This window comes from Pteropus alecto, unplaced genomic scaffold, assembly GCF_000325575.1.
Source record: "Pteropus alecto unplaced genomic scaffold, ASM32557v1 scaffold79, whole genome shotgun sequence".
NCBI classification, from domain to species: domain Eukaryota; kingdom Metazoa; phylum Chordata; class Mammalia; order Chiroptera; family Pteropodidae; genus Pteropus; species Pteropus alecto.
Window position 1 is genome coordinate 3,184,082 of NW_006494612.1, and position 14,591 is coordinate 3,198,672.

The 14,591-nt window shown below is 37.5% G+C and overlaps 1 protein-coding gene and 1 pseudogene across 3 annotated transcripts in view; one reads left to right on the top strand and one right to left on the bottom strand.

The window, feature by feature from the left end:
* The window catches only part of RTN4IP1 (reticulon 4 interacting protein 1), a 46,197-nt gene that overhangs the window by 8,657 nt on the left and 22,949 nt on the right, over window positions 1-14,591 (bottom strand). For 2 of the 3 annotated variants that reach the window (XM_006926045.3, XM_025042407.1), the window contains exons 6-8: window positions 8,150-8,286; window positions 5,193-5,376; window positions 1,391-1,483 (exon numbers count right to left, since the gene is read on the bottom strand). In XM_006926045.3, the coding sequence (XP_006926107.1) occupies window positions 1,391-1,483; window positions 5,193-5,376; window positions 8,150-8,286 (414 nt within the window). The remainder of the gene's footprint in view (window positions 1-1,390; window positions 1,484-5,192; window positions 5,377-8,149; window positions 8,287-14,591) is intronic. The other variant, XM_015600102.2, reaches the window with a different exon arrangement.
* Window positions 9,350-12,841, top strand: LOC112474297 (annotated as a pseudogene).

The following is a 14,591-nucleotide window of genomic DNA, read 5'->3' on the forward strand; positions in this document are numbered from 1 at the left end:
CCCTTGGCTGATAGGAAAAAAAAAACCAAAAAACAAAACTACACTAAAAGCAGTCAGTAGGTCCTAAAAATGTTCCATTCCAAAACTGCAATGGAAAAATGAAATGAGCCAGCAGGGGACAGGTGCCAGCAAAAGAAAGCCCATCGCAAAGGGTTCTTTTTCAAGTGGTTTTGCATGGATCATGTGGTGGTAATGTGGGCCCAGCTCCAATCCCTTTCCCTGCCCGCTGTAAAATGACAACTTAAGCTGAAGTCCCAGATGAGTCTCAAGCACAAAGAATGCAGCTGAATGGTGGAGAGGGAAAAATACAGAAGAGGGAAAAGCACGAGGCTGGGAGTCAGGAAATGGAAGTTCTGGTTCCGCTACTGCAAATTTGAGCATGTCTCGTTATCTTTGAGCCAGTCTTCTCATCTATAAAATCTCATCTATATACATTCTAAGGTATATAAGGTTCTCTATCCTATAATTCCATATAATCTCTCAATAAAGTCCTAAATATCAGCACCAGTATATGAGTTTGTCTTCTGGGTTATTCCTCCTGAGATGGAATGTCAAGGCTATTAAGACAATGTAAGAACCCAAATAAGTGGGCAGTAGATGAGGAGCCTTTCAACCCCAGCATCACTGAAAGGCCTTTTGACAAACAAAAGGAAATGATCAGACTATAAGGAGCAGTCCTTCTCCACAAAGGTCACTGTAGGACAGACATGAGTAGTCAGAAAACCAACCAGCTGTCTCTACACAATCTCTATCCATCCTTACCCACGTCCTACTCATTGACCCTCTCAGGCAAACCACTTATTTGCCCACAATGTTATTACAGCAGCCTGGGAAGAGGATTTCTGGAGACCTGACTTCTAGTCCGGTCCTCTTGGGATTTAGATTCCACAATGTTTGTTCTCCTTGCTCATCTGCAAATCTGCTCACCTCCAGAGCAGCCTCACACCCAGAATAAAGAAGCTCCAGAAGCAGTTCTATTATAAACTCATAAGTTATACCCCACTTTGTGCAGACTACCTTCATGGTCCCTTCTTCTCGAGACCATCACCAAAATATTAGTAGCCCAGCTATAGATCCCAGCTCTGCTAATCACTAACCAAGTGTCCTTGGGAAAATCATATAACCTCTCTGGGCCAGCCTCTTCATCTATAAACCAATGGGATTGGACTAGACAGTGTACGCTCTTTTTCAGATTTAGCAGTTTGTGCCTATGAGTCCCATGGAGATAAAACCAAAATTGTAGCACTGAAACTAACTTAAACATGCTGCTGTGTAAGGAAGCATGTATGTTGGTCAAGCCTACCTCTGGAGAGTTCCCATGGACTAGGCTTGGTGGGCAGGTCACCAAGATTATAAGGAACACTCTAGCAATACAAGGAGTTGCACATACCTTTCCTGCATCCACCAGTTTTGCAATATCATCTAGATATGGACCACTGGGCATGAAAAAGGCCCAGCGATAATGGACTCCTTGCCAGAAATGCTAAAAAGGGGGAAAAGAAAAAAGAAAAAAGACATGTCAAATACAGGAAAGGATAAAATTTGGCTAAAAACAAATTAAAGGAAAAGTACTTTCTGGATGACTAAGATAGACAAACTGAGTTCTCATTTCATGCTGACGCAATGAGCTGGATGTCCAGCACCTTAACACAGTGACTGACAGATAGCGGATGCTCCATAAATGTTTAATAAATAAGTGAACAAAGAAATATCCATGTGAACTTAGGCTTCCTCACTAAGCTGTGACAGATAAGCAAGTAAGCACAGGAAAGCTCTCCTTAAAATGACAGTCTCAGTAGTCATATACACTCAATTTCTTTACTATGAGAAATTAGGCTGAGAACTCTAGGCTTTACCTCCTAAGGTTTGAATAAAGCCCAGAGGCACCAGAAAAGAGCTTTTCACTTAATTCAAGATTTCTTTGGAGGCAATAAGGCAATATATGATTTTAGATAAGAAATCCAACCACAAACTTTTACTGGCTCTGAGAGTAAAAAGCCAGCTTTAAAGGCAAAACAAAGTATAAAGTTTCTTATGCATTGTAGCTGAGTCGTCCCCTACAGTTATAGCAAGTCCCAAGCCATCTAATCTATTATGGGACAAAATATCCCCAGGTGAAGATAAACAAAAATCCTACACTAAGAGGACTCATGACCACTCTACTAGCATACTCGCTTTTAATTGTTACTCTTTATGTCAGAGGTAGGGTAGGCCATGATCAAAATAACAAGTGAGCTGAGGTTCTCCATGATACCTCAGGGGCCTGCCCAACTACACTTCATCAGATGTGAACTATCCAGAGGTAGTACGAAGTCAGCCAGCGCCGTGCTGCCTCCCTCCCCGCACCTGCCCACAACTACTGGGAGAGCTCAGATTTCTTTTCCCCGAGCTCACTATCTGCCTCACAGTCCCTTAGCATAATATAAGCTACTACCATGGCATGAAGCTGGCAAGTACAACGGAACGCCCCTGCTACTCCAGCTAAGGCACTTAACAGTTGTGTCATTTAGGTCAAGCTATTTCTTTCAGCCTGTTTCTTGGCCTGCAGAACAATGAAACTACCACCTAGCGCACAGGGTTGTTGGAAGAATTAAATGAGAATGTATGTAAAGTGCCTGATACATAGAAAATATTCAATAAATTTTTATTTATTGAGGAAAGCTTATTGAGAAAAGATTGGGGTAATATCAAATTAGAGTTTAAGACTGTGGAAAGAAAGACAATATCAAGCTGTTGTCTAGGCAGAGCTTTGCAACGGGTGTACCAGGAATAGCTTACTGTTTGGTTGAGTGACCATATAGTTCAGTCTAACCTGGAACAACTGTGAGAATTAAAGGAGGCACCAGTAATAATTATCCCAGGACCAGAGATGCAAACAAAGCTAAGCTTACCCCAGAAGAGATGTGATGAGACGTGGATTCCCATCAGTCTTTGGGGTAGCTAGGTAGAACCTGCACTGGCAGAGTCTCCAGGTAGTTTGCTCTTGGCCCAGAGCAGTCTCAAAATGCTCTTCAAATACTATCATTTTCAATGAGTGTTCGAGCATGAAAGAGGATGGGAAACACTGGTCTAGGTAACATACTTAAAAAAAAAAAAATTCTGTTTGAAGGCTTATGTAGCTAGGTACCAGAAGCGCTGGTATAATTAACTAGGCCCCGAGCTTACAGGGGGCCCAGTTAATTATAATCACGGAAGACTTGTTCACGTTCTTCCCGCTAAGGTCTGGCCTTATAGACTATAATTAAAACATTCTAAGAATGTTTAGGGTTTTAAAGAAGGAACAGAAATAGTCACAACTGCCACATCTATAATTCTTTATAGCAGGTTGCCCTGTAAAGTAAAACTTTGGGTCAGCAACAGCAGAATTTTTATATTCTGCTCCATGGGGTCTGTGTATTTTTTCCAGGCCATTACAAGAGAGAGTAAACCAAAGCAGGCAAGAGAGCCTGAAGCATTACAATAAAGCTTTAACTGTGCACAGTCTCAGAAAGACATCAGAAACTACTTAAAAGGTTTCCACATGAGATTACCACTATCACCTTTCAAGCAAGGGGAAAGGTAAATGAAGAGAGCTATGCCCATTTTACTCTCAGAGGACAACTCTGCAAGTTAACATGTAAGAGGTTTCACTGGAGTACAAACTCTAAAATCTTATAGAAAACTTAAAATTATATTTTAAAGTACTTGGAAAGCCCTGGATTTTGTGAAAAGGGAAAGAAGAGATAAAGGACAGTTAAGATCCCTTTCTCTACCACAAAGCACTCTGCACAGTTTCTGGCTGCCACCTGAATCAAATAAAGAACCCCAGAGTACAGTGCTGGTTTGTTCATCTCTATTACCTATATGTGGTTCCTAAGAATTGAGTAGTGGTCTCCTCTATCGTGGCTCTCTAAGTATTCAGTTAGTACACAGGATTTGAGAGACCAAAGCCCTAAATTTCACCCCTAAAAGGTCCCAAACTAACTTCTAGAAAAAAGAAGAAGCTACAGATAATTATCAAGCCATTCATTTCACAAATATGGGTCAGTGTGGGCTGGCTGAACACAGTGACTCACAACCTTTGTGCCACAGAGGAACCTTCTACTGCTTTTTTCCTGAGACTAAAGTATTTTGTCTAATTAAAAACAAAAACAAAAACACAAAAAAACAAACAAACAAAAAAACAGAATCTATCTTCATTTTTGTGCATTCCATTCCATTCCAACACTAATTCAGATTTTTAAACTAATGATCTGTAATTACCACCAGTGTATAACTTGAAACTATATAAGCCTCTGTCACCATTGTGATGACAATAGGCTATCATGTTAAGTAGAGAGCAGACTCTCAAGCTCTGCTATCAATCCTGTAACTAAGGCTGATCTATGCTAGTCTCAAAGGCCCACCAGACACTGGATGTGTTCAGGTGGGTGACAGAACTCCTTATAGCCCTGGTAACGGTGGCCTTGCTAACAGTCAGGCTCAATGATCAAGTCTCGGAAACTCTCAGAATGCCATCAATGGCTAGTTTCTGATTCACATGGGATATGAAGTATTCTGACAAGTTGATACAATTCCAGAAAAGGCATAATGGTTCTATTAGTCTTTGTAGCCTCACTAAAGTAAGAATGCAGTTTCCTTCAGGCTTTTGAAATTCAAAAAATGTCCATAGACTTCTAAAGGTCTGAAAGCCCCAGTCTGGGTATCACTGGCATATCCCAATCCTACAACCATAAAATCAGCTGCACACTGACTTCCTAAAGTTTCCACTTTCCTATACAAGAGACTACATGTATTAAGACTGGTGAAGACAGAAAGAGGACCATCAGGTATAGGCAAAAAAAAATCAGGTGTATCATATGCTAATAATGAAGGCTAACATTTAATAAGAGCCTTTTATGTACTCGGCATCATGCCAAGTTCTTCACATGGATTATCTCATTTAATCCTCATGCCATGCAGTAGAGCAGGTATCTTATTAGCCTCATTTTATAGTGCAGAATTGGGGCTTAGAGATATTAAGTGACTTGCACGGGGTCACACAGCTACTAAGTGAAGGCCAGAATTTGAACCCAGTCAGTGTGTGACTCTAGAGCCCATGCTTGTAGCCACTATGCTATGCTGACTCCAAGATAAAAGAAACTGGCTAGGTGGAAACCAACTTCCAGAAGCATGAGGCACCTACTGGTTCTCACCAAGACTCTCCTCCCTACCTTTAATGTCTTAGAACCCACAGTGACACCTGTCTGTAACATGCCGTCTGCTATGCCCAATCGGTCCACGTTCAGGAGGAAAGGAGTCACCAAAGTCACATATGTGGCTCCTGACCATTTCTTGAGAAAATTTAGAGCCCATGTTTCGGTGGATCCACCAACATTATCAAGAATGAAATCAAACCTGGGAAGAAAGAAACAAATCAAGACATTCTTGTTAGTCTTTACCCAGGGCTCCAACCCCCTTCACGCCCATCAAATTTCAGTGACAGCTCACAAACTAAGTTGCTCTGCGCCATCCAGCAGAGGGATGGCTACTTTGACAAAGGAGAAAGGGGCCTACCCACTTACTGGATCTCTGGCTTTTCTCCAAGGTAAGTAAAGTGCAACTGATGCTTTTTGTCATAAAATCATATTATTTTCTAATACTTTAAGAATGACTTAAACAAGTGGTTCTTAACTGAGGGTGAGTACAGCCCTGCGGGGGACATATTAGGCAACGTCTAGAGACATTTCCAGTTGTCACAATTACGGAAAGTGGTGAGAAGAGGCTACTAGCATCGACAGGCCAGGGATGATGATAAACAGCCTACAATGCATAGAACAGCTCCTCACAACAAAAAATTATCCAGCCAAAATGTCAACAGTTGAGAAACTAAGGTTGCCAAGGTTTAGAAACCCTGACTCAAGCTTAATAGAAAACTGCAAAGTATCCATCCAATATAAGTCGAAGTATTCTTTAGTGCCCAGAAATACTGAGGTTGAAAGACAAGTATGTAAGGTTTTCACCGACAAGAATAATTTGCTTTTATTCTCTCCATAGTCAGAACTGCTTGTAGAAGCATCCTCTTCACCTTCTGGAATTTTCTTTTTTGGTTTCATGCACGGCATCAGGACAATGTATAAAGAAAAGTCAACAACCTGGTCTCAGTCTTTGATTCTGCTCTAACGTGCCAAGAAAATCCAGTCATAATAGAATCCACTGGAACTGACAGATATTCAACTCCTTAAAATCTAATCAAAAACCGCTATAATCACTACATTCTACTTAAAGGGGATAAAACCCAAAAAAGCTTGTAAACACTTTTAAACACTTGGAAACAAAGATTTATTTAGAAAATGCATGCTTATTAATTAAGCAAATTAATAAATAAATTCCTTTGTGGTAAATTCTTTTTCTCTTCTAAATTCATCTGGATGAAGTCAAATGCTGAAGCTTCTAAAACCAGCTTTGACCAACTTTGTGGATCTTGAGTCTTTCAAGGGACTAAAACTAAAAGAAGGGCAAATAAAAATTGAAGAATATGAGTGCAGGAGAATGACCTTACTAGAAGACTATTCTCATCAGAAAATAGAAAATTCTTTTTATGAATTTAAGTTTCTATAGTTTCTGCTTTTAAGTTTCTACTTCCTTCCCAAATTTTAAATAAACAAATATGATATTTATTTTAAATAACAAAGGCAACCTGGTATTATAGAACAGGCACTGTGTGGAAAAGGCTGGAGACCAGGTTGTAGACCCAGCTCTCCCACCAATGATTAAGTGGCATGACCTTGAGCATGCAAAAGCTCATAAATCCTCAGCCCCTGATTTTCTCTACTATAACATGATAGAGTTGGATGGAAGATTTCAAAGGCCTTTCTTGCTGTAAAATTCTAAGATTCAAATCTAAAAGCTGTGACTTAGAAGGAGCAACAAACTTATTCTAAGTGGATTTAGGTGCCAAACTCTAGGCAGATGTTACAAAGATCAATTTTAACTAAAGCTGTCAAAAAAAAAAGTAATGGCCTGCATTTGTAACCCAGTGAGGTTCCCCTAATGGAAAAGAGCAAGCAAAAAGAGCAAGACCAATGCCTCAGAGGCATTTTTAAACCACCCCATCTAAAACAGACTCCTCCTCAATCATTTGTTTTCCTTTTCCTGCATCACGGTGTTCTTGAGAGCACTAGCCACTGACACCTTCTTGACTAGAATATAAGCCCCATGAAAAGGGAATCTGTCTTGTTCACCACTGATCTGCACCCTGTGTTTAGAACACTGTCTGGCAAGAGTAGATGCTTTGTGAACAGTTGAAGGAATCACCAGTCAGCTGGCTGCTCTGGGGTATACCACCATACTACTTTTAGGAGTTGGGGGTGCTGGCTCAAAAGACTAGGCAGTCGAATAGGGGCCCCTTCTTTTTTCTTTTTTTTTTTAACCCATGAAAATATACCTCTACACAAAGTAGGCAAGAATGATTGGCTTCTGAAAACTGACCAAAAGAAAAAAAAAAAAAGAAAAACCTTTGAAAAAGCAGCAGCAAAACAGCCTTCCAAATACTCCTCAGTTATGTTTTCAGTTTCAGCTTTGACTTAGCCAGATGAAGACCGATTAATAAGCACCCCCTCTATTTCTGGTTGGGCCACAGTCAGGATCAGCAGGGATCAGACAGCACTCTTGAATCTGCTCCTGTCTGGTGTATTAGGCCAAACCACTGCCTGGCATAGATGCACCGAAAACAGTCACACTGCTCCCATTACCATATTTACGGTGCCACTGTTTCTCTGAAGCCCATATTAAGCCAAAACACTAAAAGCATGTTTAATGCTAATCATATATTCTCATGCAATGCTCTATATTCTTCCTGTGTTGGCAGATGCCACTGAAGGGAACAAACTTCCAATTTTGCCTTCAGATATCTTACAACCATGCAATAAAAGTTAAAATAAAAATTAGCAAAAGACCATGTAAGCAAAATATTTTTTTTAGTACATACCACATTATGCTACTGTGCTGTGTTAACATCTGGAATTAAAACAGAAGCCAACATAAATGACTTTCTAATGACATGAAGTGTTTTCACAGATTCTTCTCTAAGATTCTGATATGACTGTAAGGCCACCAAACCATCTCAGGTTTGCATTATCAACTGTTCCTGTTCCCACCTTCTCAATGTGAAAACTGTTTTAATACATACCGTTTTAAAGATTTCAACTGCTCTTCCACATTTCCAGATTTGTAATCAATTATATCATCTGCCCCAAGCTTCCTTACAAGTTCACTGGCATCCTGAGAGCAAACTGCTGTCACATGAGCATCCCATGCTTTCATTACCTGCCAAAAAATGAAAATAAAAAAGGGACAGGAAAGTAGAAAACTGACTGCATTTAAAAATAATTGGCACCATGTGTACATATATCAACTTAATGTCTAGAGAACTCTAAGTGCTTCGCCTTAAGAACTACAGGAAGCCATCTGTCAGAGACTAGTAAAAATGATTAAACTTTTGTTCACTAAGATAACTCTAAGAAATAGATCTCATTTTCCCTGGAAGAGGCAGCTGGTCGCCTTGCTGTCATGAAGTTATAACCAATACAATTAGAGAAGGGCTTGATGCCTCGCCGGTATCAGAAAAGACAGGAGATGATAGCCTCAAGTTTACTGCTCTCAGTGATGACAAAGGTAAATGGCCAAAAACAAACAAAAGAAGTTTTTGGAAAAATGACAATTTTACAGGTGTCTAGAACATAAAAATGCAACATCTCTTCATCTGCATCTCCAGTATTAGTACAGTCTTCAGTCAGATTGCTTGTTTCAAAGCAACTAGTTATCAGTACTAGGTAATAAATGAAAAGGTGCTTTTAAAAAGGGAAGAAAATATGGACATTTTATTTTTAAACACGGATTACCTTTGGACTAAAAACAACAAAATAAATAGTCTCCAAGATTTAAAAAGCAGATGCCTTATATTTTAAAATAATAAGGAATAAATAGTCTTAAAAATCTAAATTGTAACGTTACTCAGGATTAAGTATCCAGAAAGCATCCTGCTCTAATTGCTATAATTATTTCTATAATAACAATTTTATAGAATTAAAAGGGAAGCATTATCAACCTATTTGAGAAGAATTACTTGAAGTTCATTGAGAAACTTTTGTACTGATAGTTATAGATCATAAGAGATTGGCTGTTTTCTTCATCCTGCCTGAGTATCAGTGTCCTGAGCTTCCCTCCTTAAGTTGCAAAGGTTCCCCAGTATATAAGAGATCTGTGTTTGTTTTGTTCACTACTAAATCACCACTCAGTGGCACACATAGGTGCTAAGAAAATAGCTGTTAAACACAAAAAATAAAGGATTTTAAAATCATTCTCATTTTTAAGATTAATATTGGCCAAGGGTTTATATGCTCTGGAAATCTGAAGGGAATTAAAATATTTAAGAGTCATACCACGTATAATTTACGATGTTTATGAGATGCAAACAGAGACACTTGAGTATAATGACATGTTGATTTAAACAGCAAGTCCCAAACCAAATTCAAATATGAAGAATATAATCCAAGATGAATATCTGGTATCTAATATATATATTGTTTTTAATATATTCTTTTTTTATCCAGCATCTAATATTAAAAAACTCTTGAGAAAAAAGGAAAATTATGTTCTAAGTGCCTACATTTAATATGTGTTTTCTTTAAATAGTATTAAATCCTCAGGAAGAATTTGTCACAGGTTGAAACAGTTCAATAAATTTTTTTCCAAATTTCTTGTTTTTCCTCTCCCACTTAGATCTAGTATCTCTGAAGGCCACTAAATGGTTTTAAAAACAGCTTTACCTTTTTAAAAAAGAAGGCAGACACAACTCAGAGACGGAAAGTCTACAGCCATTCCAAAAGCTTTTCCATGTGCACTGGCCCAACACAAGCTCCTCCCTCCCTCCAAAAATCATCACTTCCTTACATTTATAGTAATCACCGCCTTACATTTTAAAATGTTTTGTCACCCAATTATGTATTCCCTAGACACCATAGTTCAGTCTTGTGCATTTTTTAAATATGATGTCTTCTTTTAAGTCTGTTTTCAAACTATAGGTTCCTCTTTTATGCCTTAACTTTCTTATAATTTATCTATGAAAGAATCTGGGCCATTAACCTGCCACAGTGTGGAATTTCTTATTGTACACTCAGGGAGCAGTTCCACATGCTGTTCTGTCCTCTGTATTTTCTGTTTCAATCCCTTTAGCAAGAATATGGATAAGTGTCTGGCAAAATGATAGGCACATCATGTCTGGCTGTTGCTCTTTTTATTGTCTTAGCAGGTGGTTTCAAGGGAATAATGTTCTATCTCTTTTTATTTAGTTGTTGGAATAGTTTTATAAAGAAACACTTTTGTTTAGTTCATATAATAAAGGCAAGACAAATAATTGTTTCCCTTAATCAGTTTATGAGTCAGTTCCCCACTATCTTCTAAAAGTGACCACTCTTTAAAAATATATATCATCTTGGGTGGGATGGGCTCTTGGCCATGTCTTGGAGCCCCCCATTGTTGGGCCCTAGTCCAGGGTCCCAGCAGTGCATGAGGCAAGATGTTGAGGCGCAGCTTGGAAAACCGGGATGCTCAAAGCAAACAACTGCAAGATGCTGTAACAAACGCAGAGAAGCATTTGTGAGAGCTGTGCCTAATCTTTGCTGTTTAAGTATGGAAAACTGCCAGACTGCGAGATAAAGTAGATGTCCTGGTGAATGAAATCACAGAGACTCCAAGTTTAAAGTAGGGTCTGAAAAACTTTGCTGATGAGTTTGCCAAACTTCAGGATTATCAACAAGCAGAAGTTGGAAGACTTGAAGCCAAAGTTGTTGAACCACTGAAAGCTTATGGAACCATTGTAAAAATGAAACAAGATGACCTCAAAGCAACACTAAAAGCAAGGAATTGAGAGGCTATAAACAGTTAACTCAGAAGAACACATCAGTGAAACTCTTCTGATCCACATGCTATTTCAGAGGCAGTAACAAATTACAGAGAGCTACAATGGACACTACCCAAACTTGTCATCTGGAGGAAACTACTGGCAATTTTTAAAAGCAGAAAATAAAGGACATAAAAACTATCTCTTCGGAATTAATCAATATTGAAATGCTATCTCATGGTAAGTCTACACTGCTGCCTACCAAACTATAGAAAAGATTGAAGATTTAGAGATCTTCTGAAAATCTGTGTATCCACCAGATTATTCATCTAGTTTAGACACTATTAAGCACAAATTCAAAATCTATTCTTCAGAGATCACTGTCAGCTAAGTGTGTATCTAGGACAGGACAGTATCCATTGTCAACTAAGAAAGGATCAACAAGCAGATGAGGAGGAGGAGGATGAAGACTTAGAAGTAAAAGAAGAAAATTAATTTTCTTAAGTAAACTTCTCATTTCCATTTTTATCTTAATGACTTGGAATCCAGAATTACTAAATTGTAAAACTTTATACTGGTTTGATACATTAGATCTCAAAATGTAAAATAAATAAAAATATATAATCATGAACTCATGGATTCAAATATATTTGAAGGGTATCAATCTACTGAATAACTGAAGCTCAAACTGTCATATATTTGGGAGTTTCTTCAAGTTGACTCCCGAGTCTTTTTGACATGACTCAACTAATCTTTGAGAGTTTCCTTGCTGTCTAATATATTCCAGGCTCATTCTTTACATTTGGTGCCCTAGATCTGGAACCTACCATTTCTCCAAGAAGCTCTGCATTTTTAGTTAGCAGTGATATTTCAAGAGATAGCTGTACATACACATGTACACAAAATACCTCTTGAGTTCATATTGACACTTCCAATTCAAATTCAAGACTACAAAGCTTTTACGTAACCTCTTTTCTGTTATATCTGTATCTCTTTTCTTCCACACCTAAAATTCTGGTTATCAAAGATACAGAGGCTGACAGAATTAAAATATGCCGTAAATACTCATTTATTTTATTGTACATTACACACATAATAGTCTCTGAACAATAATACCAATATCACTATCAATATGATTAATGAAAGCATTAAAATAATTTTAATATATGCTCTATTTTCCCCTTTATAAAAAAGTTATGCTATATTTATCTTGTTAGAGCATATGGCTGCTACACACTATACTCCCTCTAAGCCCTCATTTAGTTTTAGTTCTACAGATAACTACTTTTACCAATTACCACCAGTCCTTAATTCGATGTCTCTCTAGTCATTTAAGTTGTCAAAAGCTCATTCTCTAGTCGATTTCTCAGAGAGGGATCAGAAGAACAGATTGCCCACATTCTTGCATGTAATTAAGTTTGTATGTGTCCTTTATACATGAAGGCCAGTTTGGCCGTATATAAAATTCTTAGCATACTCTTCTGCAAGTGTCTTAGATGTGTTAAGACATTATCTTTCCCCTGGCATTAAAGCATTGCTGTCAAAAAGTCTGATGATAATCTAATTTTACTTCTCTTCTAAGATATATGTTCTTTTTTTTTAGATGTCCCAAGGATTTTTTTTAAGGCCAATAATTTTATTAGAGTTTTCCTTAATATTGCTTTTTAAGTCCATGTTCTGAGTTTGATAAGTGCTATGATCATTTAATATGTAGTTGAAAATCATTTAATTTCAAGATAGTAGGAAAGTTTCTTGAATTATAGATTTTAGCATTTGTTCTAGCCCCTTGTTTCGGTTTTCTTCTTCAGAGACTCCTATTATCCATATATCAAAATCTTTCCTGTCTTCAATATTCGACACTTTCTCTTGATGTTTTTAAGTTTCTTCTATAATTTAAATTTTTCCTGTTTACACATTCTATTTCTATTTAGGGAGTATTATTATTATCATTGCTAAATGATTTTTTCATTTATTTTTATTTTTTTCTGAGTTTTTCCAATTTCAACTTATTTTGTTCTTTCATGTCTTTAATGGTATTTTTTTTGCTTATTTTGAAATTACAGGTTATTTGATGCTTTGTGGGTACATTTTTCTGACATGTTTTCATTATAGATATTACTGTACTCTATTCATTTTTCTTATAACAACTTTGCATGGGATTTAACCTTGATACTTTCTTATTACTCAATGTTTTTATTAAAATATGTTTGTTGTAAAATACAACACACAGAAAAAAGTACCTGGAATATAAACGTACAGCTTACCAAATTATTACATATACTATTGTATCATTCAAGATTAAGAACTAGATCACTATCCATGCCACTGAGCCTTACTTTCCCCCTCCCAATCAAAACCCCCTCAATCCCTTAGAAGTAATAACTACGGAGCTTTTAATATAACCTTTAAAAGAAAAAAAGTTTTACTTCCTAGGTAGGTATCCTTAAACACTATTGTTTAGTTTCATCTATTCTTGAGTGTCATTCAAGGTTATAGTCTACTTTTGTATCTAATGTCTTTCACTAACATTCTGCTTGTGAGATTCATCTACCTCATTGTATGCAACTACAGTTTGTTTTCATGACTGTATAATATTCCAGTGTAAGACTATATATCACAATTTACTTATCCATTGTACTGTTGATAGACGTCAAGTTGTTTCCAGTTGGGGGATAATATCTGTAATTCTGATACATATCTTTTGGTGAACATGCATGTATATCTACACAATATATTTTTGAGAGCAGAATTGTTGGGTTGCTATAGGGCAATTTCTATTCAGATTTAGCAGATGATGTCAAATGACTTTCCTAAGTGGTTATATCAATTTACACACTATCCAGCAAGGTAAAATATTTCTCATCCCCTTCTACCTTCCCTCGCTCTTTTCCTTTCTTCCATTTACTTATTTATTAATTCATATTGAACAACGGTCTCTGGATTAGATCTTAGTCTTTTGGGGCTGCTATAACAAAATTCCACAGACTGTGTGGCTTATAAACAACAGAAATATATTTCTCACAGTTCTAAAGACTGGAAGTCCCAGATCAAGGCACCAGCATGGCTGCTTTCTATAGAAAGTCCTCTTCCTGGTTCATAGCCAGGGACTTCTCTTTGTGTCTTCACATGGTAGAAGGGTTAGGGAGCTCTACTGCACCTCTTTTAAAAAGGGCATTAATCTCATTCATGAAGACTCTGCCCTTATGACCTAATCATCTCTCAAAGGTCCCACTTCCTAAAACAATCACATTTAGGCATTAAAACTTCAAAATATGAATTGTGGAGGGCAACTATTCAGACCACAACAGTATCTAATGGTGAATTAAAAAAAAGTTAACATATGTATCTCTTAAGAGTCCTCTCCCCTATCCCCTAATTCAGTGAGCAGATGAATGGGAAATTCCAGCACTATGTGGATCCTCAAAAGGCCTCATATGAGGTACAGCACCCAAATTCTCCCTCCTAGAAAGCAAGAGCCTCTGAGTATGCTCACTAGCCCCATATTTGGGAAAGGGCCTCTTCCTTCATATTGAGATATATTTAATCCAGGCCCTACCCCCAGGAGCCAGCCAGTTAAATATTCAACCACAATGGGAGCAGCCACTAGGTGCTGTCCTATTCTTGAAGGCTCAGACCATTGCTCATTTTTTGTTGTTGTTGTTTTTTTTAATTTTGTTGAGGTAAAATTTACACAACATAAAATTCACTGTTTTAACAATTTTAAAGTGTA